The sequence below is a fragment of the Mytilus edulis genome, chromosome 9 (assembly GCF_963676685.1).
Source record: "Mytilus edulis chromosome 9, xbMytEdul2.2, whole genome shotgun sequence".
Classification (NCBI taxonomy): Eukaryota; Metazoa; Mollusca; class Bivalvia; order Mytilida; family Mytilidae; genus Mytilus; species Mytilus edulis.
Window position 1 is genome coordinate 44,278,368 of NC_092352.1, and position 26,885 is coordinate 44,305,252.

At 30.9% G+C, this 26,885-nt stretch overlaps 2 protein-coding genes across 3 annotated transcripts in view; one reads left to right on the forward strand and one right to left on the reverse strand.

The window, feature by feature from the left end:
* Window positions 1-277: 277 nt before the first annotated feature.
* The window catches only part of LOC139488445 (lysosomal alpha-mannosidase-like), a 44,815-nt gene continuing 18,207 nt past the window's right edge, over window positions 278-26,885 (reverse strand). Inside the window, exons 13-26 of the mRNA XM_071274045.1 lie at window positions 26,417-26,536; window positions 25,421-25,537; window positions 25,023-25,149; window positions 18,178-18,248; window positions 16,881-17,114; window positions 16,196-16,314; window positions 15,775-15,876; window positions 13,839-13,926; window positions 13,207-13,293; window positions 11,480-11,570; window positions 10,643-10,788; window positions 8,632-8,805; window positions 1,460-1,571; window positions 278-1,156 (exon numbers count right to left, since the gene is read on the reverse strand). Coding sequence (XP_071130146.1) covers window positions 1,059-1,156; window positions 1,460-1,571; window positions 8,632-8,805; window positions 10,643-10,788; window positions 11,480-11,570; window positions 13,207-13,293; window positions 13,839-13,926; window positions 15,775-15,876; window positions 16,196-16,314; window positions 16,881-17,114; window positions 18,178-18,248; window positions 25,023-25,149; window positions 25,421-25,537; window positions 26,417-26,536 — 1,686 coding nt within the window. The 3' untranslated portion in view covers window positions 278-1,058. The remainder of the gene's footprint in view (window positions 1,157-1,459; window positions 1,572-8,631; window positions 8,806-10,642; window positions 10,789-11,479; window positions 11,571-13,206; window positions 13,294-13,838; window positions 13,927-15,774; window positions 15,877-16,195; window positions 16,315-16,880; window positions 17,115-18,177; window positions 18,249-25,022; window positions 25,150-25,420; window positions 25,538-26,416; window positions 26,537-26,885) is intronic.
* Window positions 19,168-24,464, forward strand: LOC139488446 (toll-like receptor 4). 2 transcript variants are annotated; one of them, XM_071274047.1, is made up of 2 exons: window positions 19,168-19,253; window positions 22,005-24,464. In XM_071274047.1, exons 1-2 carry the CDS (start codon window positions 19,233-19,235, stop codon window positions 24,330-24,332), a joined length of 2,349 nt encoding a protein of 782 aa, XP_071130148.1. In that variant the 5' UTR covers window positions 19,168-19,232; the 3' UTR covers window positions 24,333-24,464. The 2 variants fall into 2 exon arrangements, with proteins under 2 accessions (XP_071130148.1, XP_071130149.1); XM_071274048.1 differs by lacking the exon at window positions 19,168-19,253 and adding an exon at window positions 19,292-19,400.

Genomic DNA, 26,885 nt, shown 5'->3' on the forward strand with positions numbered 1-26,885 from the left:
GAATGAAGCCTGACAGAACAACTGGCCTTTGCAAGGAAGACTGACTATATATGAAAAATCTTCAGATTAAAAGAATTACCTAAAACAAAACAGTAAACAAAGACTTTATCCAGATTTCCACTCAATCTTCTGAATCTTCATCTGAATGAGATGAGGTTTCAAATTCAATAGTGACATGATGGTCTAGATGGGGTCCTTCACTTCTGCATTCTTAAATACATTAGCCATTTTTCTCTAATCTTTATAATTTTTGTCAATTATTCTCTAATCTTTATAATTTTTGTCAATTATTCTCTAATCTTTATATTTTAGTTTTTATACCCTCCTCTCATTTTTCATTATTTACCTTTTCTATTATATCTTTTTTTTTTTTAATTTTGGCAATTTTTTGTGGCATAAGCTCATTATTCGCTATTTTGTGAACCCCATCTCGATCCGCGTGCCATTACCACTGATATCTGTAATGGAATTTTGAGCTAGCCCCAACCCTACTGAGACAAGGGACCATATTCTAACAATAACATAATAATCACAAATGCATTCATTATTAATTTCAGTCATTCAGACATAAACCTGTAACCTACAGGATAAATGACCCACACCATATCATTCAAACTTGAAATCATATAATACAAATTGTTATAATCTTTGTTTCATTAGAGTAAGCTAATTATTGCATTGTTCCCCTTTTGAGGCCCCAACACTCCTCACAAAAAGAAATCTACATAATTGATAGTACAAAAATGTACAATAAAAATAGAGACAGCAAAATAACTGTTGACAAATACACTATGAATTCTTCTCAGAATTTATTATGCAATGAAAGAAAAATTTCCCATCTACAATCAAAATGGAGTATAAAAGCTGAATTGTGGGAAAAATGATTTTTTTAATTTAAAATAGACACTTATGCAAAATTTAATTGTAACTTTAGTATCATCCTTAAGCTTATTGAATCATCTTGGAATTGAATTCTTAAGTTAAGGAATGTGCTAAGTCAATCACCTAAATTCACTTTTAAATTGATGTCTTCTTTTTTTTTTAAATTCCACTATGTTTCATTTCCATGTTATCTGGAATGTTCTAATTTCCATTGGATTGAGTACCACAGTGAAATTGTCAGTAGCAGTAACAGGCTGTGATTGAATGGATAAATCTGAAAAAAAAAGAAAAATATTTTTTGGAAAAGCATGAACCAAATTAAGTCTTTCATATGGACAACAAATTAACCATTGTTTAAAAAAAGTGTCATTTTCAAACAATTTCATTCTCCATATATATTTTGATATACTAAAAAGGTAAACATCATTTTCCCACCATGTTATTTATAGATTATGGTTGATCATCTCAACAAGATTGATTTTCACGCTTGAGACTCTACTGTGCTGAGAAAGGAAATTATCAGTCAGTAAGATCCAAAGGAAAATTTTGTAAAATAGCAATAATGAGATATATTTACCAGGAAATTGTTGATTTGTTTTCCACTCCATTCTGTGTAACTGAGATAACTGTAAATTAGCACCCAATGTTAACTCCTCTACGGACTGTACATCAAATGGTACAAATAAATTCTAAAAGAAAAAATGGTACAGTGTTAAACATGACACATTAGAGAAAAGCTATTATATATTTAACCAGATGCTCCGCAGGGCACAGCTTTATATGACCACAGAGGTCAAACCCTGAACGGTTGAGGCAAGGATGGACACAACATTCAAGCTTAAAACAGCTCTGAATTTGGATTGTGATTAAATAGATGACACAGGAAAGGTTTCTGACACAGAATGAATGTGGTCTAATGAACTTTAAAATAAATTTTTTTGGCTTTTGAGCAATACGCTTTGCTGTTGAATATTAATCGCTTCAAAAAAAGAATATTTGAAGAAAACTTCATTTTAATTTCTGATATCTGAAATGAGAAAAATTTTACCCCCCTAATTTTTTGTCTCCTTCCCCCCGCTTCCTTATTCCAAAAATAATCTCAATTCAAATTTCTAATGGAGTTGGCAATGATAACTACTCATTTAAGGATGTACACCTCTAAGGAGCCAAAAATTTCTAAAATTAAACTTTTTTTCTTAACCTGATTTTTGGGTTTAAAAGACTGTAACATAATAAGAAAAAAATCATATGGTGATGTACTTCCTTTTTTAATACGGCCCTTTGAAAATGCCCAATTTTGATGATTTTCCCATTTTTTATCGACTTTTACCTATTTTTGGGCTATTATCGTGAAAAAAATCACAGTTCCACAATTAAACTTTTTTTCATACTTTCTATAAAGATGAAGTGGACCAATCTGAATAAATTTTACTTAAGAAACTATATGTAGGTGTTAATATAAGAAAGTTTTATCATATTTTGACACTTTTTTGTGTAAAATTTACCATGCTGTCAATTTTCTATTTTTGTGATTTTTCTCAGTTTTAAGAACAAAATGCATATTATTTCAACTTTTTTGTTATAAATGATTGAAAACATACATATCTAACAAATTTGAAAAGACCAAAATGATATGGGATGTACATGATTCTTGTAAAATCATTTTTTGTATCTCTCGCCAATTTTCTCTAAATTTTGGCTAAAAATACTGACTTGATTACCCTTCCCTAGATCTTCCATCAATTTCTTCATTTTCCATCAACACTTGATGGACAATTGATGGAAATTTGATGGTACTTGATGGAATTCCAGCCTAAACCAAAAATATCCATCAAAGGATGATGGAAATTAGAAATATTTTTTCCATCATCATTCTTTTGATGGAAAATTTGATGGAATCTTTAACCCCTGATGGAAAATTGGATGGCATTTTTACCCTTTGATGGAATATTGGATGGTATTTTTACCCCTGATAGAAAATATGATGGCATTTATTCCATCTGATGGTAAATAGGATGGAAATGAAAGAATTATGATGGAAATTGGACTTAAACATTTTCTTTGATGGAAAGAGGGATGGTATTTGGACTCTGTCATTTTTCTTGATGGAAAAAAACTTAGAAAATTTTTCCATCACAGGTGTCAGGTGCCAATCTGTTTTCCTTTAACCTTTGTGTACAGGATGTGACATCATAAATGAACACAGAGTTTGAGGCCCAATGAGGAGAGCACATGTTTTTATGCATTCTTCTGCAATATCTCTAACTTATAACATAAAGATACACTACAAACTATAAATACATATTTTTTATATAATTTATAGCAATTATTCAAGATTTAGATAATTAACAGTATTTATTAAGGGCACATTTCAAAGAAATCAAATTGTCACAAGACCCTACACAACCTTAACAAATTAACAAATTTAAATTTGAACATTCATGAACATGCAGACAAGAAGCAAAGATGTCTTCTGTCATTAACAAATTATGAATTTTACAATGGATTTAGATCAAAAGGTTCTTATTAATTCTATTGACTGGGATTGAATAGTGCAGATGTATTATTCTGATGACATAATTGTCTCTTGGATTTAGGAAGATTAGTGTGTACACATGTTCTGGATTAAATCTTTTGGTAAGTACAATGTATTAGAATTTCCATCATTTTGAATATATGTGCATGCTCTTTTAGTTCAAAGTTAAGTGACATTTAAAATGTTTTATTAGCTTTTCAGAGTCAAGAGAGAAAAAAAACTTGACCATAGATTTATAGAGATTATTTATAATCAAGAAGATGTGGTATACATGGTACAATTGCCAGTGAGACAACTATCAACAAAAGACCAAATGACACAAAAAATGTGAATATATACATATCATACAATTGTGTATGACAGGAATCATATTTTGTATCATTTTAAAACATTAGTTGTTTTATAAAATTATTTAGTACTTAATTCCAATAAAATAATTTTGCTATAAAATTAGAGATCTGTGGTATGACCGACAATTATACATTTATATATCCACAAATGACAAGTAACTAATAATCTTACTTTATGTCTTTACAATGTTAACTTATTCTAATTTATCATGTTTATAATATGCTAGATTCTTTTATTTTTATTTTGCAGAATTTGCCATCAACTAATTCAACTTTAAGGACAGAGATTCCAATGGGACACTGAACTAAAAGATACACACATGTAACTGGACTACCTATAGACGACAGAGAACAAATATTGTTTTATGACATCACAGAAAATGCCATATATGGAAAGATTTTCAAATTCCATCAGATGGAAAAACAGACTTCAATTATCCATCAGATGGAAAATATGCCCTTAATTATCCATCAGATGGAAAATATGCCATCAGTTATCCATCAGATGGAAAATATGCCATCAATTTTCCATCAATATGAAAAAATTCCATCAAACATTTTCCATCAATTTTTTTTCATCACTGATGGAAAGTTGATGGAAAGTTGTTCCAATACTCCATCAACTTGATGGCATTTTTTCCATCTCGAAATTCCATCACGTTTTGATGGAAAATCTAGGGAAGGGTGGTCGTAAAATTTGGATTACTAAAAAAAACATTCATTGTAAATACACAATTTTTTCACAGAGTTATGTTTGATTATAATATTTTTTAAATTCATTGATATTTTCCATTTGTATCACATGTTTTGGAAATAATTAAAGACTGAGATTTCAACGAGACTGAAAAGTCAGAAGAATACATCCTTAAATACATTAAAAAATATTTAAAATATAAAATGACATAGTCATGGTTAAAATTGATATTAATTTACAGTAACTTCTAAAAATAAATTTTCAGCTACACATCTCAAGACAATCATCATTTTTTAATACATAATTTTCAAGCAGTGTAGGGGAAGTAATCAAGTAATCAAACATATGTATAACAGTGTTCTTTAATTTTAAATGGATTACCTCCCCTTCACTGCTTTTAAATTGCCTAAATTGTCCTTTAACCAGAAAACCCTTGTTTTCCCCCTTTTTTGCCCCTAATTGCTTAATGATTTGAGCCATAACCCCTATGACCATCCCTTTGTAGTATGGAAACTTGTGGTATAATTTCAGAGAGATTTATACACTTAAACACAAGTTATTAACTGAAAACTACAAATATGCTTATTTGGCCCCTCACTTATTGAAACCCCCCTTGGAGGAAGAACCCCAAAACTCAATTCCAGCCTTTCCTTTTTAGTAAGAAACCTTGTAGTATAATTTCAGAGAGATCCATGAACTTAAACACCAGATATTGTCTGTAAACTAGAAAAATGCTTCTTTTTGGACCCTTGTTGGTCCCTTATTTCTTAATGTTCAGGTAAATTAACCCCAAACTGAATCCAAGCCTTCCTTTTGTTATATGGAACCTTATGGTGCAATGTCAGAGAGATCAATACAGTAATACATAAGTTATTGTCCCGAAACTACAAAAATGCTTGTTTTTGGCCCCTTTCTGGCCCTTAATTCCTAGACTGTTTGCCCAATAACCCTTAAAATAAATCCCAACCTTCTACTTAATGGTATTGAACATTGTGGTACAATTTCAGAGCAACTGAAGTATTTATACACAACTTATTGTCCTGAAACTAGATAAATGCTTGTTTTGGGCCCCCATTTCCCAAACCGTTAGGACTATTACCCCCAAAATCAATCCCAACCTTCCTTTTGTGGTTATAAACATTTTGTTAAAATTCTATTGATTTCTATTCACTGATACTAAAGTTATTATCCGGAAACCATCCATCTTTGGACGACGCTGACGACGACGACAATGTGATACCAATATACGACCAAAAAAATAAAAATTTTGCGGTCGTATACAAACTGAACACCTTTTAAATTTCATGTATCAGAAGCACTTTTCTGGATATAATACCTTCATCTGAAACGCTCAAAGTTGAATATTTGAAAGCTGAGGATGTTTAAAAACCTAAACAGTTGAAGAGCTATTTAATCAAAAGCTTCAGATCTGTATATGACCTCACTCAATTTATTGTTGTTTTTCTTTACATCCAAAGGCAAATATTTTAGGCATATTCAAGAAGAGTGGTACTAATTTAACAACTATTTTTCATAGATAGCATCAATATTTGAGGTTGTTTGTTGGTTGGTAACAGTGTTCCGATTCCTTACTGTAAACCGGCAAATTTTCCCGGTAGTTTTATTTTCGCTATTTTCACGGAAGCAATTGGTACGTGAAAATAAAACTACTGCGAATATTTAACTGGAAAAGATGTGTTTCCTACCTATATCAAGGTATAGTCCTGAACAAAATCTACTCAAAGCACATGGTCTGAAAATAGTATATGTCGACGACAAATATATACCAACAACTTTTAAATGGACACTACTTTACCTTTGATTCTAAAAGTTTATATACAAAGACATTTGGTAATAAAATATTTATTGATAATAATGACAAATGGATTAAAAATTATCTCAAGTCTAATTCCGACACTGATCAAATTTTTATAAAAACAACACACATTACAGTTAGGTAAAGTACACCTGTAAATCGTTTAAATACCTAATTAACACATTGTAGCTGTCACATAGATCAAAGGATTTATTGATTGACTTTTATCCCTGCGGCTTCGAAAGCGCTACGAATAAAGTCATTCTTTGTTTCTTATTGTTTTTGTGTTTTCAGTAGCCAGCGGGCGTGCAGTGGTTTGATAACGCTTAATCTCATGTCAATTTCAAATTTATCAAGTTTTTTCTTTTTTTTTGAGAAATTTTGCCACTTCTTCAGGTACTACAAGTATAATATAGTTCACTAATTAACGGTACACAAACAAGTATGCAGTTTTAAAATTTAAAGATGCTTTTTCAGGACATCGAAAAACCGCGAATTTAAAACGACGCGAATCTAGACTAACTTGGCAAATCGTGAAATAAAGACTGCGCGAAAATTTCCCGGTTTACAGTAATACCAAGAGGAAAACAAAATCTTCAATCCAGGAAATGAAATACAAGGCCGTAACTACCCTTGAGGCAAGTGAGGCAATTGCCTCACTAAAATTTCGACACTGATTTTTTTTTTATACATATATATAAATATAATAGTCATTTGTTGTTCTGTCTCAACCTTAATTTCTATAACTTGTCATCATTCCTTTTAAACTATTCTTCCTGGATATTACTCAGCATCTCAACAGGTGATGTTTCTCAATTACATTAACCTAGTAACGATAATCATCATGGATCTTTAGTTAAAAACAGGCTCTTGCAGAAAAAGGAAAAGCGACACTGAAGGTAAAGAAGGAATAATTCTAGTAAACTAGTTTTTTTTTTTTCAGAGTCTGAGTATTGCATATAACTTCATTAGGATAAGTAGACTGACAAATCAAGTACTGGTCTTTGGAAGGGGTCAGTCCTGTCTGCGTATTCATCGGTGCACGAACTTTAATCTTTCTCTTTACAGATAAATAAAATATAAATAATATGAAACAAGAATGCATGGATTAGTTTTTATCCATGTTACTTTAACCTTAAAAATTGAAAGAATATTCCATATTCCAATTTGATATTATAAAGGAATCAGGTAGAACCTTTAACACAGGATTTTGTCTTTACTTATTCGGGACTACGGAATTTCGTTTCTTTATATTCGGTGTTTCGGAATCGGACACCCCCAACCCCTAACCCCATTTATAGATTCTGGAACTAAAATACCACCAACTATTTCCAGAAATAATTGGAAATTACGGAACTACATGTAAACGTCAAAAACTCCATTCCAATTCCCCTGTACCCATATCATATATACTTACTCTATAGATAGAATCATATACATGTATCTTATCTCATTCTATCCCTAGTTTGTCTACTCTTTGTCAGCATAAAAGCGAGTTTAATATTTTGTAACTGCGACTGTATGGTGGTGCTTACAGGAAAGCTTAATTCCCTTTTGCAATCAAAACTGTTACTACTTATGCTGCTACCCAACTGCTGATGGAGAAGGAATTGGAAGAAGACTTTGATCATTGTGTTGATGATAACGTGCTACCTTTAGAAACACAGACTGCCCTGAAACGACTGAAAACTCGGAAAAGAGCATGCATGAGTGGCGAGAGATTGTGCGGTCTTGCCATGCTCTATGTTCATCGCGATAAGGATATCAGCAGACCAAATTATGATTCTGAAACGATTTGACTGAACCGGCCATAGAAAAATTTGGCAAACTCTACTGAATCGATGTTTGTTCTATGTTCTGGCAGCAGACTCAAATCAGTGATATTTGGATAATTATCTTACATATAAATTTAAATAAAGTTGTTAAAAATTTGGTGTTAGTAATTAAAAGTCTTAAAATATGAAAAATTTATATAAAAAGTGTCCAAATTCAAAACATTATCAAACTCTCTATAAATGTCTAGAATGCAGGATTTGCACCATTCATTTCATACCCTCCAAAAAAAAATTTCACCTCGATTCGCCTCGCTTCGCTCGGCTCAATTATTTTGTCTCACTAAAATAATATGCCTAGTTACGGCCTTGAAATAGTCAAGTTATTTGCAAAAAACGAAAATCATTTCATTGCTGAGAAGGAAAGAGACAGAAATAATTGTGATGAAGGAAATACAGAGAATTGAGAACATTGCGGGAAAGGAAAGAAAGAAAATTATAAGAATTTAATTTGCAGAAAAATTCAGCATCATATTATTTCAACCACTCACTCTATTGTCTATTATATCTAAAATCTGTACCTGTAAAATTATCTTAACTGGTTTTGAAAGTGTTGCATCTTCATCTTTCTCATAAATATGTTCAAATCTGACGAGGTATGGCTGTGAAGTTCTTGCAGTAAAAGATGGCCCCGCCCACTGTACAAAGGTCAACATATGGACATTATCTGGTAAAGCTGCTTTCAGTCCACTCCACTAAAATAAAATAGTACAAGCTCCATGTGAGAAAAGTAACTATGTTCTTACATAAAGGAGTAGGTCCAGTAAGACCACTTTTTGGCCCCAAAATATAGCAGTTTTACAAAATTGATAAAATGTAAACATTTAGCTATCTATTGGAAAGTATAATGATTCTGCTACATAAATATGGGCTGTTTCTAACAAAGCAATGCACATATATCGGGTACTGCACCATTAAGTCACGCTAAATTACGGAAATCCTCTCAATATTAGCATTTGAGTTAAATTTAAGACGGTTTCCGTCTTAAGTGGAAGTGGCCACATTCATATTCATTCTTGATATTTACTGCAAGTTGTATTTGACGATAATACATAACATTTATAAAGGTTGAGGATGAACACGGATGCGGCCACTTTCATTTTTTTACAAAAACCATCTGAAAAGTGAGATATTATGGCATATTTGATAGATTTTTCATATTTAAGCTTGAATTTGAGTGTCTTTCATGAATAAATCTGTTCAAATCTTCCACATAAACTAATTGAATCGACTGAAGCAGACACTTAAAGTGTTTAAAAAGTGTCCAAAACCTTTCATTGGATGGACCTGAAATTTGAGGCCAAAATCGGCCCTTACCGGACCTACTCCTTTAACTCTTTATTTAGTAATGAAACAGTTCAACCTGAATTTACCAAAATGATACGGTGTTCAAATATATACCCAACGGTCAGAGAAATATTTGCAATTTTCACTAATTCAAAAGATACATCATTCTATAAAAATAAAACTTTTAGATTGAAATGACAATTTGTATCTGCATACTTTGGAATTGCAAAAACTAGTCCTGTAGTGTGAATAACATTTTGTCATTTGAAATTTTTACGTCAATTTTCTGATAATAGCATTTTAAAGGGAGATAATTCATTCAGTTTTATAAAATTCTTGTAACAAGAGGCTGTTACAACGACAGCAAACCGGATTTATTAACATTTATTTGTGTCCTGGCAATATCACAAGAACCATAACTGATGAACAGTGAAAGTGAAAATCGTCAATATCAAATTTGACCTCCATTTTGTCATCAGTATCAACATATTAAAATTTGAAAAGCTTTGGTTGAACAGTATATTAGTAAATGCATGGACACGACTGTAAACGCCATTTTTCAATCTTTCAAGAACCATAACTCCTGAACAATAAAAGTCAAAATCGTCATTATTGAACTTGACCTCCATTATGTCATCAGTAACAACATATCAAAATTTGGGAAGCTTTGGTTCAATAGTTCATGCGTAAATGCACAGAAACGACTGGAAACGCCATTTTTCAATCTTTCAAGAACCATAACTCCTGAACGGTAAAAGTCAAAATCGTCATTATTGAACTTGACCTTCATTTTGTTGTCAGTAACAACATATTAAAATTTTAAAAGCTTTGGTTGAAAGGTTCATGAGTAAATGCATGGACAACATTCGGTTGCCGCCAGCTTGACCACCGTACATCCCCAAATCAATTACTGACATTTTTGTCACAACAATCCGGTTAAAAATGAACAATTATCATTAGGTCCAATAGAAAGAAATATACTTAACTAAAGACCAATATGAGCTTGAAATACTTAACCTCAGTGAATGATAGATTTTTTTTTCAATTAAAATTGCTAAATTCAAGACTAGCAAGATTTCCACTTTTGTATGGTGCCAAATTCTAAGACAGATTCTTTTTTTACACTGCCCAATTCTTAGCAAGACTAGCACTTATTACCAAGGTCATAGTTTAGCTTCTGATTTTCATGTTTCGATTTGGACCTTAAAACTAGAATTAGATAGTATCTCTTTTGTTCTGACTTACAGATGTATGGTAAACTTTAGTCCAATCAGATTGCTTCATTGTTGATGTGGTAAATGACAGACTTGGAGCCATATACAGTTTCAGGGCCATGTCTCTGTGGAATTTGGCTGAGTTCTCTATGGTATCTACATATATGAAGTGTTTTCCTGTAAAATAAAGGCAACATACCATGAGTCTAAAATTCACAAATATCCTCTCATACTCAGACATGAGTCTAAGATTCACAAATATGATCTCATACTAAGACATGAGTCTAAGATTCACAAATATCATCTTATACTAAGACATGAGTCTAAGAGTCACAAATATCATCTCATACTAAGACATGAGTCTAAGATTCACAAATATCATCTCATACTAAGACATAACTATTACATTATTAGTATATATAATTGGGCGACCCCCTTATATTTTCATAACATTAAACACAAATTTTAACAGCATTATCATAAACTTTAATAAGAATTCTATGGAATTTTTTTTTTAAACATAATTAAGAATGAAAATTGCAGAAATTCTGTTTTTCTTTAATAAAATGACACAAAGTTGCTCAGTTTTGAGTTTAATATAAATAAGTTTCTACACCCTCTAAACAAATTTACACAGCTCACCACTCCAAGAAATGTATATAATGTCACATAAAACTCAAACAGTCCTTTTCACAACTTTATAGATTTGAATTATAAAATATATGTAAAGTCGGCAATTTCTTTAAAATTAGTAGACCAAGAGCTCCCTGTCACTTTTATAATTTTGGGAGATAACTATTTGTTGAAATTTGACATATACAATAGAAGTTGTAAGCATTTAAATTTGTTGATAAACTTTTTATTTTACCTCTTGCTATCAATCCTTTGCCATCCATTCCTGTCTCATTTAAAGGTTCACCTACACCTAAATAATCATCCCACAACAGTCGTCTATGTACCTAACAATGAGAAATCAGATACAGTTTAAACAACTAGTTTATTTTTTTGTATTTTTGATGACGCAAGTTTTGTTAGTTTTATCCTCTTGCCATGTGTATTAGCAGATGACCAAATGCATTTTCACATTCTATTTACTTTTTACTGTAATCAAGCCAATAACTCTTTAATTCAGCACACAACAGGTGTCTATGTACCAAACAATGAGATAGCAGATTACTTTCTAACCATTTTTATTTTTTTATTTTCTATGTCCAAAGTTTTGTCAGAGTTGATTCCCATATGCATGGGGAGATGTTCTAATGCATTTTCAGATTCTATTTTTTTAATGTGTTCAAACCTTTGATAATCAGTCTTTATTGTAACACATCAAAACTAGTTCAAACAATTTTCTTCAGTAAATGCCTAAAAATTGCATCATATATATAGTTGCACTGTGACAACCTACATCCTAAGAAAATAACTCTTGCAAAGCTATGCTGAAAGAAAAGAAAGAAAAGAAGAAATCTGAAATATAAAAATTAGAAAATTTGGTGAGTCTGTCCTGCTTCAGTTTAAAGTTTTTGGTGATGTAGTATTTGATGAATTTGAATTCCTTTCAACTTGAACTTAGTTCACATGTTCCCTATGATATGATTTTTTTAAAACTTAAGGTGGCTCCTGGGTACAAAAATTTCAGAAAAAAATTAAACCTTTATTTTTTCATTACAAATTTTATTTATTACACTATTAGTTGTTACTTTATGATATGGTACAAAAAACAACCCAAATAATTGATTTGGTTTGGCCCCAGATGACTTTAAAAATTGAAAAAGATCCAAATTATCTCCCTTTGGTGCAAAAATGCCATTTTTTGGCATTAAATTTGAAATATCTTTTTTAACTCATCAGTGACCTATATTTTTTATTATTGTTTTCAAATAAACTTTACATAAACTAAATAATTGTAAAATTTAAGCAATTTCTGTAATTAGGTTATTTTTTTATTTCGATATTTCTTCTTTTTCTCCTATTAGTTCAACAGAAAAAAAGGACATTAACAAAAATGTATGCTTCTTCCAGAGGCAGATTTTAGCTTAAATGAACGGTGACCCCATTTTGTTATTTCATTTTTCTTTTAAGTATACGATAAAGTTCATTTATAAAAAAATATAGCGAAATCCTATATTAGAAAAAAAATTTGATTTATACCCAGGACCCCCTTAATGCCAAATTATAATTTTGACCCCAATTTCAGTCCACTAAACATAGAAAATAACAGAACGAGTGGGCATCCGTGTACTATGGACACATTCTTGTTTATAATTAGTTCTTCTAGAAAAATAAAAAGTAATAATGTATAATAACTGTCATTGGAAAAAAAAATAAACATATACCTCACAATAATTTCTGGATTTACAGTTTTCTTTTATAATATTTTACTGTAATCTTTGAATTAATTAACAATAAAAGGGAGAATATGTCCATGCTACACAGATGATGCCCTTTTAGCATTTAAAATTATAAAGAGGCATAACAGGAGAACAGTACTTTTTCCATTTGTAAAGGGGTATAACTCTACATCTAGAATGGTAAAAGTAACGCCCCCAAAAATCTAAAAACTTTGACCAAAAAAAAAAGCTACTGAAAAACAATTACCATGAGTTCTAGGTTACCATCTGTTATACTACCACCTCCCTGACTTCTGTCTGTCAGTACTGTAAACTGTACCTTCTTTGTATCATCCTAAAAGGTACAATAACAATTTTATAATGTACTATTTTGACACTATGGTAAGATGTAAAATTGTGTGCGAAACTTTGAGATGAAGAACAGCAATAAAAGTGCTGTTCCTTTGCTCTTTGTTTTTTTTTCTGTCTATGTGCTGACTTTATAGAAATTACTGATTGCATGTATCTGCTTCAAGGAAGAATAAGATCATCTATTGTTTTAGATCTAATATTTTTTTAATGATATGAGTGTTGCTCCCTATACACAAATTGTACTTGCAAGATATACAAATAAATATGAGCTTACAATAATTAAATACAAAAAAAAAAAGTTGATTGAAAAATATAATTCCTCGTTAATTCCTGTTTAATACTTAGTACTCACTACTGCATAAAAAATGTTAAAAAAAATTCTGAACGCCTTGATGTATTAAAAGAACAAATCAAATGGAAGTTTTTAACAACCTTGACTGGCTATACAGTACAGCCCTCGCACAGCTGGATTAAAAGAACTGACTACATTTAAAGAAAGGTTTACACCTATTGCTGTCCTTTACTTACTCTAAGATATATTCTACTGTTAACAGGATAATAATTGCCAGATACTGGTTCTGTATTGGTAAAATTCCATGTGTCTCTGTGATTTCTCCTGTAAAACATAAATAATTGACCTTAAGGGGGCTCACCGGTATAAATCACATTTTTTTTTAAATATAAAATTTTGCTATTTTTTTCTATAAATGAACTTTATCCTATACTTAATAGAAGAAAAAAATTAAAATATGGGGTCACCGTTCATTTAAGCACACAATCTGCCTTCTAAAGAAACATGCATTTTTGTTAAGTTACATTTTTTCTGTTGAACTAGTAGGAGAAAAACGGTAATGATATTTCAATATAAATGCCAAAAAATGACATTTTTTTCAGCAAAGGGAGATAACTTTTTTTTCAATTATATAAACATTTCAAAAGTCATCTGGGGTCAAAACAAATTGATTTTTTTGGTTGATTTTTGTACAATATTATGAAGTAACAACTAAAAGTGTAATAACTAAAATTTGGAATAAAAAAAAAAAAAAAAATGTTGAAATTTTTTTTCTGAATTTTTTTGTACCCTTGAGCCTCCTTTAAACAATTGAATCGTTTAAAGGGTGCTATTTTTGCAATTTGGAATAAAAAAAAAATGTTAAACAATTGAATCGTATATAGGGTGCTATTTTTGCCATTCCTGAATTTTAACACCTGAATTTTAACGTATTTATAGAGTCCTAATAAAATTCAAATACAATACTTTGGATTCATTATTATTTGTTGGGTAACCTATAATTGTTGATTGATCATTTTGTGTGTATAGGTTAGATTAATCATGGATTATTATTGATCAACAAATTAACAAAAGGCTGTCACAACGACAGCAAACCGGATTTATTAACATTTATTTGTGTCCTTGCAATATCACAAGAACCATAACTGATGAATGCTGAAAGTGAAAATCGTCAATATCAAATTTGACCTCCATTTTGTAGTCAGTATCAACATATTAAAATTTGAAAAGCTTAGATTGAATGGTTCATTAGTAAATGCAACAACGTGAATGGAAACACCATTTTACGATCTTTCAAGAACCATAACTCCTGAACGGTAAAAGTCAAAATTGTCATTATTGAACTTGACCTCTATTTTGTCATCAGTAACAACATAAAAAAATTTCAAAAGCTTTGGTTGAATGGTTTATGAGAAAATGCATGGACACGACTGGAAACACCATTTTTCAATCTTTCAAGAACCATAACTCCTGAACGGTAAAAGTCAAAATCGTCATTATTGAACTTGACCTCCATTTTGTCATCAGTAACAATATATTAAAATTTGGGAAGCTTTGGTAGAACAGTTCATGCGTAAATGCACGGACACGACTGGAAACTCCATTTTTCAAACTTTCAAGAACCATAACTCCTGAACAGTAACAGTCAAAATCGTCATTATTGAACTTGACCTCCATTCTGTCAGCGGTAACAACATATCAAAATTTGGGAAGCTTTGGCAGAACAGTTCATGCGTAAATGCACGGACACGACTGGAAACTCCATTTTTCAATCTTTCAAGAACCATAACTCCTGAACGGAAAAAGTCAAAATCGCCATTATTGAACTTGACCTTCATTTAGTTGTCAGTAACAACATATTAAAATTTTATGAGTTAATGCACGGACAACATTTGATTGCCGCCCGGCTGCCCGCCGTACATCCCCAAATCAATAACCGACATTTTTGTCAAAAAAATCCGGTTAAATATAGTTTTTTCCTCAATTCGTGAAAATTGGTACTCTAGAAATAAATGAATACCTTCCAAAATTAAAATTTCACATAATAAAATTGAGAACGGAAATGGCAAATGTGTCAAAGAGACAACAAACCGACCAAAGAGCAGATAACAGAATAAGTCTGTCATACTGTGTAATCATATACTAATTTTCATGGATTTATTTTGAACTTACTTTCTCTGTAGAATTTCTCTGCCATTAGCATCAGTATATACAACACCTTTAGTGGCCAGGTCAGTACTGAATCTGGATATTACTTCTTTCCCGATCATATCACTGTAAACAGTTCATCAAATGTTATAATAATACTGTAGCAGGCACACAGATAATACATGCATACAGGTCTGAATGTTCAAATTCTTATGCCATTTTTCTAAAAAAAAAATTCCATATTGCCCATTATTTTCTATTCTATGTATTTAAGCACCTAATTTTTTTCTTCTGTTCTATATAAATTTGGTATATCTTGATACCTGAATCTAGTTTTCATGGTTTTAGTATCTATTAAAAGATTTTTACTTTAGGTAATCAGTACACCCTATAAATCGTTGCCCAATAAATTTACGTGATTACAAGGCTGAAAACCAAAGATTACCTAACAGGAATTGGTCCAACTGTCCATTCAAATTCTGCATGTTGTGCTCCATCATAAAGTCTGATCACTTGTGTTGCCCAGGGGCTAAACTTCTGATAAACCTCTTGTACAAGTGCACCCTGAAATAACAATAAATAATTTAACTTGAAAACATAGACTAATGTGTCAAACTTTTTTTAAACTGCATTATCTGATAATTGGTGTTTGAAACTTGAAATGTCCAATTTTCATCTGAAACAGAAATTCAATCATCAGCATTGGAACAATTTAAAACTCTACCTATGTTTTTCTAGTAACAACTCTTATCAATGGGCAGGGCTATTTTCAAGATATTTCATTTCTTAGTTGTTAATTATGTAATGTATACTATATAAATATTCATATTTAAACACACCTTATTCTGTCCTGAATTAAGAGCCTGTAGTTCAGAGGTTGTCATTTGTAGCTGAACACGTTTGTTTTTTTTATTATTGATTTGTACATAAATCAGGCCATAAGTTTTCTCATTTGAATTATTTTACATTTGTCATTTCAGGGCCTTTTATAGCTTGCTATGAGGTACAAATTTTACTCACTGTTGAAGGCCATACAATAACCTATAGTTGCTGACTTCTATGTCATGTGGTTTCTGATGGAGAGTTGTCTCATCGGTAATCATTCCACATCTTCTTATTTTTATAATTACCTCTTTGATAACAGTTGTTTTCTTTAAGTCGGCATGGAAAGACAAAGGAACAGTTTCATTTGGTCTGAATATATAAGCTCCCGATGGCTGAGCATTGAGTGCTGAAGACTTTGAAGATCCTGAATCACCTATATAGTACATCAACTCTTGCTTCACTTGTACTGTTACCCGACTGTCTAGATTTGTTATCTGCTTAAGGGCACCAGTTGGACCATCAAATGTCAAGGACACATGCTAAAGACAAAAAAAAAGTTTATTCTTTTTTTATCATTAAACACATTATGCATTTACTATTATTTTTCATTTAAAAGTTTGAAATCTTTTTATTCGATCTTATCTATAGATCTTACAGTAACCCTTGTATAGCTATGTCTTATAATCTCAGACATTTTTTCCTATACTAATATACTGATCTTTTTTGTATGTGCTTCACTTGGTATTCAAATGTAGTACAGCTTAATACTGTAAACTGACTTATTTTCAATAATACTTTATTTTCGCTTCTTCTTTTTCTGTCCCACTTGGCATAATTTCAATTTCAAGATTTTCAAATTTACTTGTAGTTAAATAAGGAAAGACCCAAGTTTAATATATTTGCCACAACTCATATACAGATTATTCTAATATGACGTTCTTCTTTAGCTTTGGGTACAAAGCCATGTTCTAATTTGAATAGAACATGGGCTGCACGTGATTGATGTCACAATTGAAATTGCAATGTCAGATGAATTTTAAACAACGCCTGAGAGATCAAAATGGACATTTTTGTTGGTGTTGCTCGCTAGGAAATTAAATAAAAACATTCTAAAAGTAAGTTTAAATGTTTCTGTTCTTTTTTTTATTGATAAACTGTTGATTTTTCTATAACGTTTTCGTTCATCAAATCAAAATGGCGGCATTTCGAGCGTCTGCTATAGGTCCGCTTTGAAGAACAAAAGTTCAAAATATTCCTATTAGAATCGAAATAATTCTATCATGCCATGCTCTATGCTCATTTTAACATGGGTATGCATTATATTTGTAAACATTTAATACCTCGCTAACGCTCGGTATTAAGATATTAACAAATATAATGCTACCCATGTTAAAATGAGCATAGAGCATGGCATGAAAGAATTATTTCTTAATTTTTTTACACCAAAAAAAAAGGTTCAAGTTTACAGTATGTTAACAGATATAAATCAGTTTTTATTACTTCATTTTTACATAAATTTCATGACATCTACACCAAAGATAAGAAACAGGTGTTTTAAAATATATTATGATACACAGCAATATATACAACAAAATTATTTACCTCATTTTTCATTACTAGATCACTGTTGGATTTCATTTTAAAGGACTTAGTGGAATGTCTCTCCTTAAAACCTAGAAAAAACACTTTAAATTAAGATCATGGTTATTCTCAAGCAGCAAACCAGAAGCTATTATTATATGAACTACTAGTACTGTGAATACCTTACTGTAGATTCATAAATATTTGTTGGATACCAATTTTCGTGGGTTTTGTTGGTACAGGTTAACCACAAATTTAAATGTTCAACGAATCATACATTTTCTATAGGCTTTTTATGCAGAGAATGGCCAAACCAAAAAATTGGTACATACGAAATAAATGAATCCACAGTATTAATCATTAGATCCAAATTGATTTCATTGGTCAAGTGAACCCCTAATTCAAATGTTCGATAAAGTACAAATATTCTATAGGCTTGTATGGAAACTTTGGCAACACCACGAAATCGAATATCCTGATCCAAGAATCTACCATAATAATCATTGGTATCAAAATCATATTTGCAAAATATTTGAAACATTATAAATGTATTTTTGTAATAAATATGTATTTTACAATCTATTTAAAGAAGAACACATAAATACTAGAGGCACAAATAAAAAAGCAAAAAGTGTCCCAAAACATTGCATATCACATGTAGAACTCTTTAGAGTGTGTTTTAACATGTAATGTATTGTTTAAAAATGTATTCTCAGTCTAGGTGTTTTTGGGTTTGGTTATTTTTGTCATTGGGCTGCTGTCTTATTGACATATCTCTTTCATTCATATAAATGTTTGTCTGACAAAAGTTTGTTTTTATTATGCAGACAAAATAAATGATGATAAACTTTTCTTGATCTTGTGACCTTTAATATCCATTGATCTTGTGACCTTTAATATCCATTGATCTTGTGACCTTTAATATCCATTGATCTTGTGACCTTTAATATCCATTGATTTTGTGACCTTTAATATCCATTGATCTTGTGACCTTTAATATCGATTGATCTTGTGACCTTTAATATCCATTGATTGATTGCTGTTCGCTTAATTATAGAAAATAATTATTAAAATGAATGAAAGCCCACATAATTTCCGTAAGCACTAAAAAGTATCTTCAATGACAGGATATGATCTAGAATATATGTCAATATCAAATATCCTTAACAACTTATATTACTTATATTTTCCTCATGTAAGTGTCTAGACATATATTTTCAAATAATCTGATGATAAACTATAAGGTATGATAACATTATGTTGATCTTAAAATTATTAGAAAACAAGATTTATAAATTTAAATCTAAATGGATAACCTTCACTTTATGTTTTCATAAAGAGATTGTCTATGATTTAATTGAATTTCAAATGTGACAAGTTTATTGCAATACTTGCAACTAATAGTCAACAATTTCTAAATAAGTATTATTTTTTCTTATGTAGCATCTAAAGGTAAATATATATGTTACAGTAAATAGGTGAAATTAGGAATTACATGTAATTACTAAACACTTCAGTAAATACCTGTAATTACTAGCCAATTTAGTAATTACATGTATTTACTAGTTGTTTCAGTGATTACTGGTAATCACTGATTTTTTTTGTCATTTTTACAGCTATTTACTAACTTGATGTTTTTGTTTTAAAATTAAAAACATAATTCAAGATATCAAATAAGAAAGTAAAGGGGTAGGGATTTTAATGGCGCTAACTTAAGGATGTAGGAATATAATGCACATCCAAAGTGCATACTCTTTAGTGTTTGTGAATTGAAACTGGAAAATGGTTGTTTTATAGGTTTTGAAACTCCGTAAATATATGTATGCAAGACAATGATATCTATCCAAAATCAAACTAAAATCTCAATCATGCACTGTGGCTCAAAACTTTAAAAAAAACTTTCTCCAAATATCCTGGATTTCTACCAAACTTCATGAACTTGGACAGAAGCTAAATGTTTATGATCATAAAATAATATCCAAAAGTAAAGTTTGAAAAAAAAATCCTTTTTTTCGTATATTACTTATAAATGGACTAGTTTTGTTCCAGTTAACATTACATACACTCTGTAGTTGAAGTTTTTAAAACATTAGATTTTATAAACCATCCTGGATTTTTACCCAATTTTGACTGAAGCTTCTTACAGTACTAGTCAACAGATAGTATCTAGAGGAAAATTTTAATATTTTTTCCTCATTTTTGTTGAGCCTGCGATTAACAGCAAAAGTAACCGAGACTACATGTATTTGTTCTGCAAAAACCCTTACAATTTTAATAGCTTAATACATCGATAACCCATCTCCAGCTAGGGGTTGATTTGAAGGTCACATGAATACGTATTCAATGAGTCATTGAATACGTATTCATGTGACCTTCAAATCAACCCCTGACAATGAGGTCCAAATATTCACTTGCAAGTGCACAACTCATCAACCTTGTTTCTCAGCTAATTTAACAAAATAAAACCAGAATGGCTGCTAACAGTGAATTATAATTTTACAATATCATTTTTATAAATGATTTAACAACAAAAAAAGATATTTTTTTTATATATCTCGAAGCTAATGCACATAACAGTTCATTCCAGTTCTTAACCTACATAACGTTATCTTATCTTTATAAGGTAATAAGTCTAAATATTCTTCATATTCAAAGAGTTCTTTAAAAAGTTAAGACATAATGCTTTGGGAGAATTTTCCATTTCTGATTTCCATGTCTGCTGAAGTTGGTCAAAAATTATCTGTATTATAATGCTCAACTTAAACCATTTTGGATTAAAACTAAAGTTACTCTGATTTAACCAAATATTTGAAAGTCCATATTTATTCAAGATATTTTTTATACATATCAACCATTCAAAATTTTAAGTGTACTAACTGATCTTCTAGTTAGTATTACACAGCTAAAACAATGTTGTATTATGGTCAGGTGATCAAAAGTTATGGTTGTGTTAGCAGTCAGTAAATAGGTGTAAATATTCATTTTAAATTTAGTAATTACTGGTAATAACTGGGCCGTTTAAGGAATTACTTGTATTAACTAAGTGCATGAAGTGCATCGGGAATTACCTGTAATTCCTAAATTTTAGTAATTACATGTACTTCCTAATTTCACCTATTTCCTGTAACATATACATAAAGAGAACAAGTGAATCAATTGTCCCTCAAATCTTTCTTTCCTGCTAACAAACATAATGTTTAAGGTCATGATGATGATCAACCATTGCATACAAAAATAAGACGATGTGGTATGCTTTCCAATTCAATGAGACAACTATCATGACTATTCACCAGAGTTCAATTGAAATGAATATAAGTAATTTTCTGCCACCTTATGGCCATCAACAATGATAAAACTATGGCCATCAGCAATGATAAAAACTTGTTAAGTTTAGTCGGCTATAAAACGTCTAACCATGTGAAATAATTCATTTGAATACTATTAACCAACCTTATTTATAATAAAGAAAATTTACAAAGAAAATATGAGACATGAAACAACCACAACCACTGAAATGTAGGCTGCCAACTAGGGACAGACACATGTTTTAAAACTTGTTTTTTATATCAATATTCATTCATTTGTTACATGGGTGCAGTACCTCCCTGATTTTCTTCACTATTATTACAAACAATATTAGCTTTATGGTGGGTCTCCTAATCCATTTTCTGACCGACTGGACAGTTTAAATTAATTTAACACTGTTATAAGATAAAACACGTAATGGCTTGCAAGAGAGAGTTATATAAAGTTGAATAACACAACTATTTCTTTTTCTTACACAGAATATAATTCATTTGCACTACATATATCAACATGATGAGTAAAATCTATTTTTTCCTTTGCAGAAGAAGAAAATGGAGTTATTTCAAGTTTGCAAGTTTATTATCATGTTTGTGATCTGCAATGATCACCTTATCATCAGCAAAGCTGAAACTTTTAAACCAGAACCAAAATTCCACTGTGAAAAGTTTTACCAAAAAGGAGAGCTATATGTTGATTGTTCAAGCAGGAATATGACATCTATACCTAATTTGCCGTCAAATACAGCTTACTTAAATTTACAACACAATTTAATCAGTGAAATACCAGATTATTCTTTTAAAAATATGTATAGTCTAAAAGTACTGGATTTATCTTTCAACAAAATAGTGTCAATAAATCAGCAAGTGTTTTATGGACTAAGTGACCTGAGGCACTTGAAACTGAACAATAATTACTTGAACAACACTTTATCCCAGGAAAAAGCAAATAATTCATTTGAACATTTGACAAACCTTACAGTACTCAATCTATCCTTCAACAAATTGCAGTCGATAAATATTCAAACTTTTACAGGACTTGGAAATTTAAAGCATCTTAAACTTGATCATAATAAACTGAGCTATAAATTGGAACGATTTCCAAAAGGAAGTTTCAAACCTTTGAGGTCACTAACAGATATATCTCTTCAAAACAATAATGATCTAACTACACCTACTTTTGGTCGGTTTTCCTTTCCTAATGAAACAATATCGGATTTAAAAAAGTTAGAGGTACTGAAGATGGATGTTAGTATACCAGTAATTGAAACAAAAGTTCTTGGTCAGGGTTATCTTTCCCTACATCATTTAACTTCACTCAATTTTAGCAATTGCCTTCATCTACCTCTTTATAATGACGTATTCAGATATACACCAAATATAAGGTATCTATATATCAACCATTGTCACCAAATGGTTGTGAAATCTGAGGCTTTTTCTAATCTAACAAAGCTTGAAGTTTTTGGGTTTGATCTCGACTGTCCATCAGGATATAAATTTGGACAGGCAAAAGTTATAGAACTGTTCCAAAGCTTGGCTAAAACACCAGTAAAAGTTGTGAAAATGAATAATGTTTTCTACACATCACAAATTTTTCCTTTGAATAACATTTATGATCTCCTATCAACAACCTATGTTCATGAACTGACCTTCACAAATAACAAAAATTTACAAATATCTACTCAAACTTTCCCTGTGCCACCACCAACGAACCTTCAAATTCTGGATCTAAGTGGTAATATGTTTAAGCAAATAGCTCTAAACCTTACTTATGTTTTGATTCTGAAATTAAACAGAAATGCGCTAGGAGGCTACCTAGCTGAACATCGATACATGACAACGCAAGATAGTAAACTTGAGCATGTAAATCTATCCAACAATTCCATTCACCAACTTAATTTCACTATGTTCCATGGCCAACAGCACCTGAGAGTTATTGATTTAAATTTCAACTTTTTGAAAGCTATACATTTTGATTTGTCTAACTTGACAAAGTTGAAGGTAATAAATCTCAGGAACAATGCAATAAATTTCTTGGATGCAGCATCAATGAGAAATATTGATAAAGTTCTTAAAAACAATGACACAAAAATAGATTTCATCAATAACCCCTTGCAGTGTACCTGTTATACAGTCCCATTTCTGAAGTGGATGAAAGTAAACCGCAAACATTTCATCAATTTTAATCAATACAAATGCACTTATGAAAATGGAAGCTCTTCAACATTGAATTCATTTGAAAAAGTAATAAAACATCTTCAAGAAGACTGTATTAGCTATGCAAATTTAATAATATCTGTATCTTTTGCTATTTTTGGATTTATCATCGTATTGTTTGGAGGATTTATTTATAGACAAAGATGGAAGCTACGCTACATTTTCTACACTGCTAAATTGAAATATACATCTATAAAGAACATTGAGGATAATTTGAATGAGTATACTTATGATGCATTTATATCATATTCTGATGAAGACCGAACTTTCGTTACGCAAGACTGTATTCATAATTTGGAACATGAATTCAAATTGAGGCTGTGTTTACATCAGCGTGATTTCTTACCAGGACAAGATATCACAGATAACATTATTAACGCTATCCAAAACAGTCGAAAGACAATTTGTATAATAACTCGATCTTTTGTTGATTCGTACTACTGTATGTTTGAATATAATATGGCGAGAATGGAAAGTGTTCATTCTAGGGAAGGCAAAAATATTCTTTTTCTTGTCTTTTATGAGAAACTTTTACCAGAGGAATTACCTTTACTGCTGTATGAACTTATACAGAAACAGTCGTATATAGAATATCCAAATGATGAACATGGAAATGTTATATTCTGGGACAAAATTAGAGATGCCATAACAACATAAGTAGCTGATGTTTAGTGGGTTCTGTTTTTTATTTTAAATGTGGCTTATTAAAGATTGCATAAAGTTGCTGTTAGTTAGTAATCTAACCTTGTAATAGTTCTTGTAAAAGTATTAATTAAATGAGTAAACAAATAACTCTTGTATAATTAATAATTAATATTGTGGACTCATTATTATTTGTTGGATACCAATTTTCAAGGGTTATGTACCCAAGAACCATGAATTCAATGTTCAAAGAATTACAAATCTTCTTTAATGTATGCTGACTTTGTCAAAACCACATAATAATATAGTTATTAGGAGGGCCCTCAGGATTATAACACTTTACTGGAGTGGCAGTTTTATTACAGGAAAGGGATAACATAACAAAAACAAGTTCAAAATGGCGATTTAGAAACTGGATCTCAACAAAATAATTGAATTATTTCTGTTAAAAATAAAATTAGTCCTAAATCCCAATTACTTGTTTAGGACTACTACTTTCAGTTTAGGACAAGACTGGAAAATATGGCCGCTTCCGGACCCTTTAGGTTTTCTTTTATCACTCTCAATACCAACAGAATCTTTCAAGTAATCAAACAATTTGATAGAGGAAACACAAACTGCAACCCTGTTTTAAAGAAAACTTATAGTATTATCAAAGAACTAAGGTAAAGTAGAGTCAATAAATAGGAATGTAAACCTATTTACCTGTCATACTAATGAAGTAAGTATTAAATCCCAATGGAGGAAGATCTGCACGGAATACCAGTTCATTCTTTGCCAGGGATCCTTTTCTTTCTGGTATCCTTTTGGTGTCAGCTGATACTTGAATAATCTAATACATTAAATAAAATTTAATAAATAAATAAAAATTTGTGGCTTGCCTTCTTTTGCAGTTAGTTGCAGGCTAACAAAAATGGGGAAAAAATTATTAAAATTTTCCTCTAGATAATATCTTTTGATTGTAAGAAGCTTCTGTTCAATTTTGGTAGATATCTAGTGAAACAAATCTTGACATTGAAGGTATAGTATAGCTTCGTTTGTGAGATATATATTATATAAAATATTTTCTATCTGAAGCTTTGTTTGTTACATTTAATATTTACCTGAGATAGCAGGTTTTCCCCTTTTGGTCCTCGTATGGTATAATTTGTTCCAACAACAGGCAGTCTGATCCATGAAATAACTGATCGTGCCAAGGGGTTATATACAGTCAAAGTAAACTGAAAAAGAGAATAAAAAAAACATAATATACTGGGGATACATAAATATTCGTTGGATATCAATTTTTGTGGTTTTCATGGGTACAAGGTAACCACAAATTTAAATATTCAATGAATTTTCTAAAGGAATATTTCGAACTTTGCCAAAAGAATGAAATTAAATATTCATGAATATGCAAGTTTTCCTTAAACCATGAAAATTGGTACCCACATAAATAAAGATTCCACAGTATTCAAAGCAAAATTATCATTTAAGTCTTTATTAATCACTTATAAAAAATCTCTTTTGTAAATATTAAATGAACAAGAATGTGTCCATAGTACACGAATGCCCCACTCACACTATCATTTTCTATGTTCAGTGGACCGTGAAATTGGGGTCAAAACTTTAATTTGGAATTAAAATTAGAAAGATCATATCATAGGGAGCATGTGTACTAAGTTTCAAGTTGATGTAACTTTAACTTCATCAAACACTACCTTGACCAAAAACTTTAACCTGAACTTCACACTATCATTTTCTATGTTCAGTGGACCATGAAATTGGGGTCAAAACTATTATTTGGCATTAAAATTAGAAAGATCATATCATGGGGAACAAGTGTACTAAGTTTCAAGTTGATTGGACTTCAACTTCTTCAAAAACTACCTACACCAAAAACTTGAACCTGAAGCGGACGGACGAACGGAGGCACAGACGGACGGACGGAAGAACAGAGGCACAGACCAGAAAACATAATGCCCCTCTGCTATCGTAGGTGGGGCATAAAAATAACAACAAAGAAACAAGTTAAAAGTTTGCACAACAAGTGCTTGAATGTGAACAGAAAAGGGACATTTTAAACAGCTTCACTATTTTGCGAATCAAATTAACCATACCTGTTTACTGTTTTCAGTCACATGACACACACTAATGTTGAGTAGGTTACAAAACAGCTGATTTGGTGCTGGTGTACTTCCTTTCTTATATAACTTCTTCAGGGCATCATTTACAACTTTCTGTAAAATAATTATTAGTAGGTAAGGATTATCTTGCAGTTTCATTAAATGACCTTGTATTCAAATCAAAGTACAGAGGTAAGTTTACGAAAACATGTTACATAGGACATAGCAGTAAGACCAGTGTTTAAAACATCATTGGTTTGGCTGTTCAGCACAAATTAATAAACAGTCACTGTAAAATACTAAACAAATTAAACATTTTTTTAGATGCATTTCTTGCTCATTTATGTCAATAACTTTTGACCTCAGTTTCATATTTTCTGTCTATACTCTACAGCATTTTCAAGATTATAGACATGCATTTTACACCTGTGTTTTATTTGTTCTCAGAACTGCAATGTTGGTT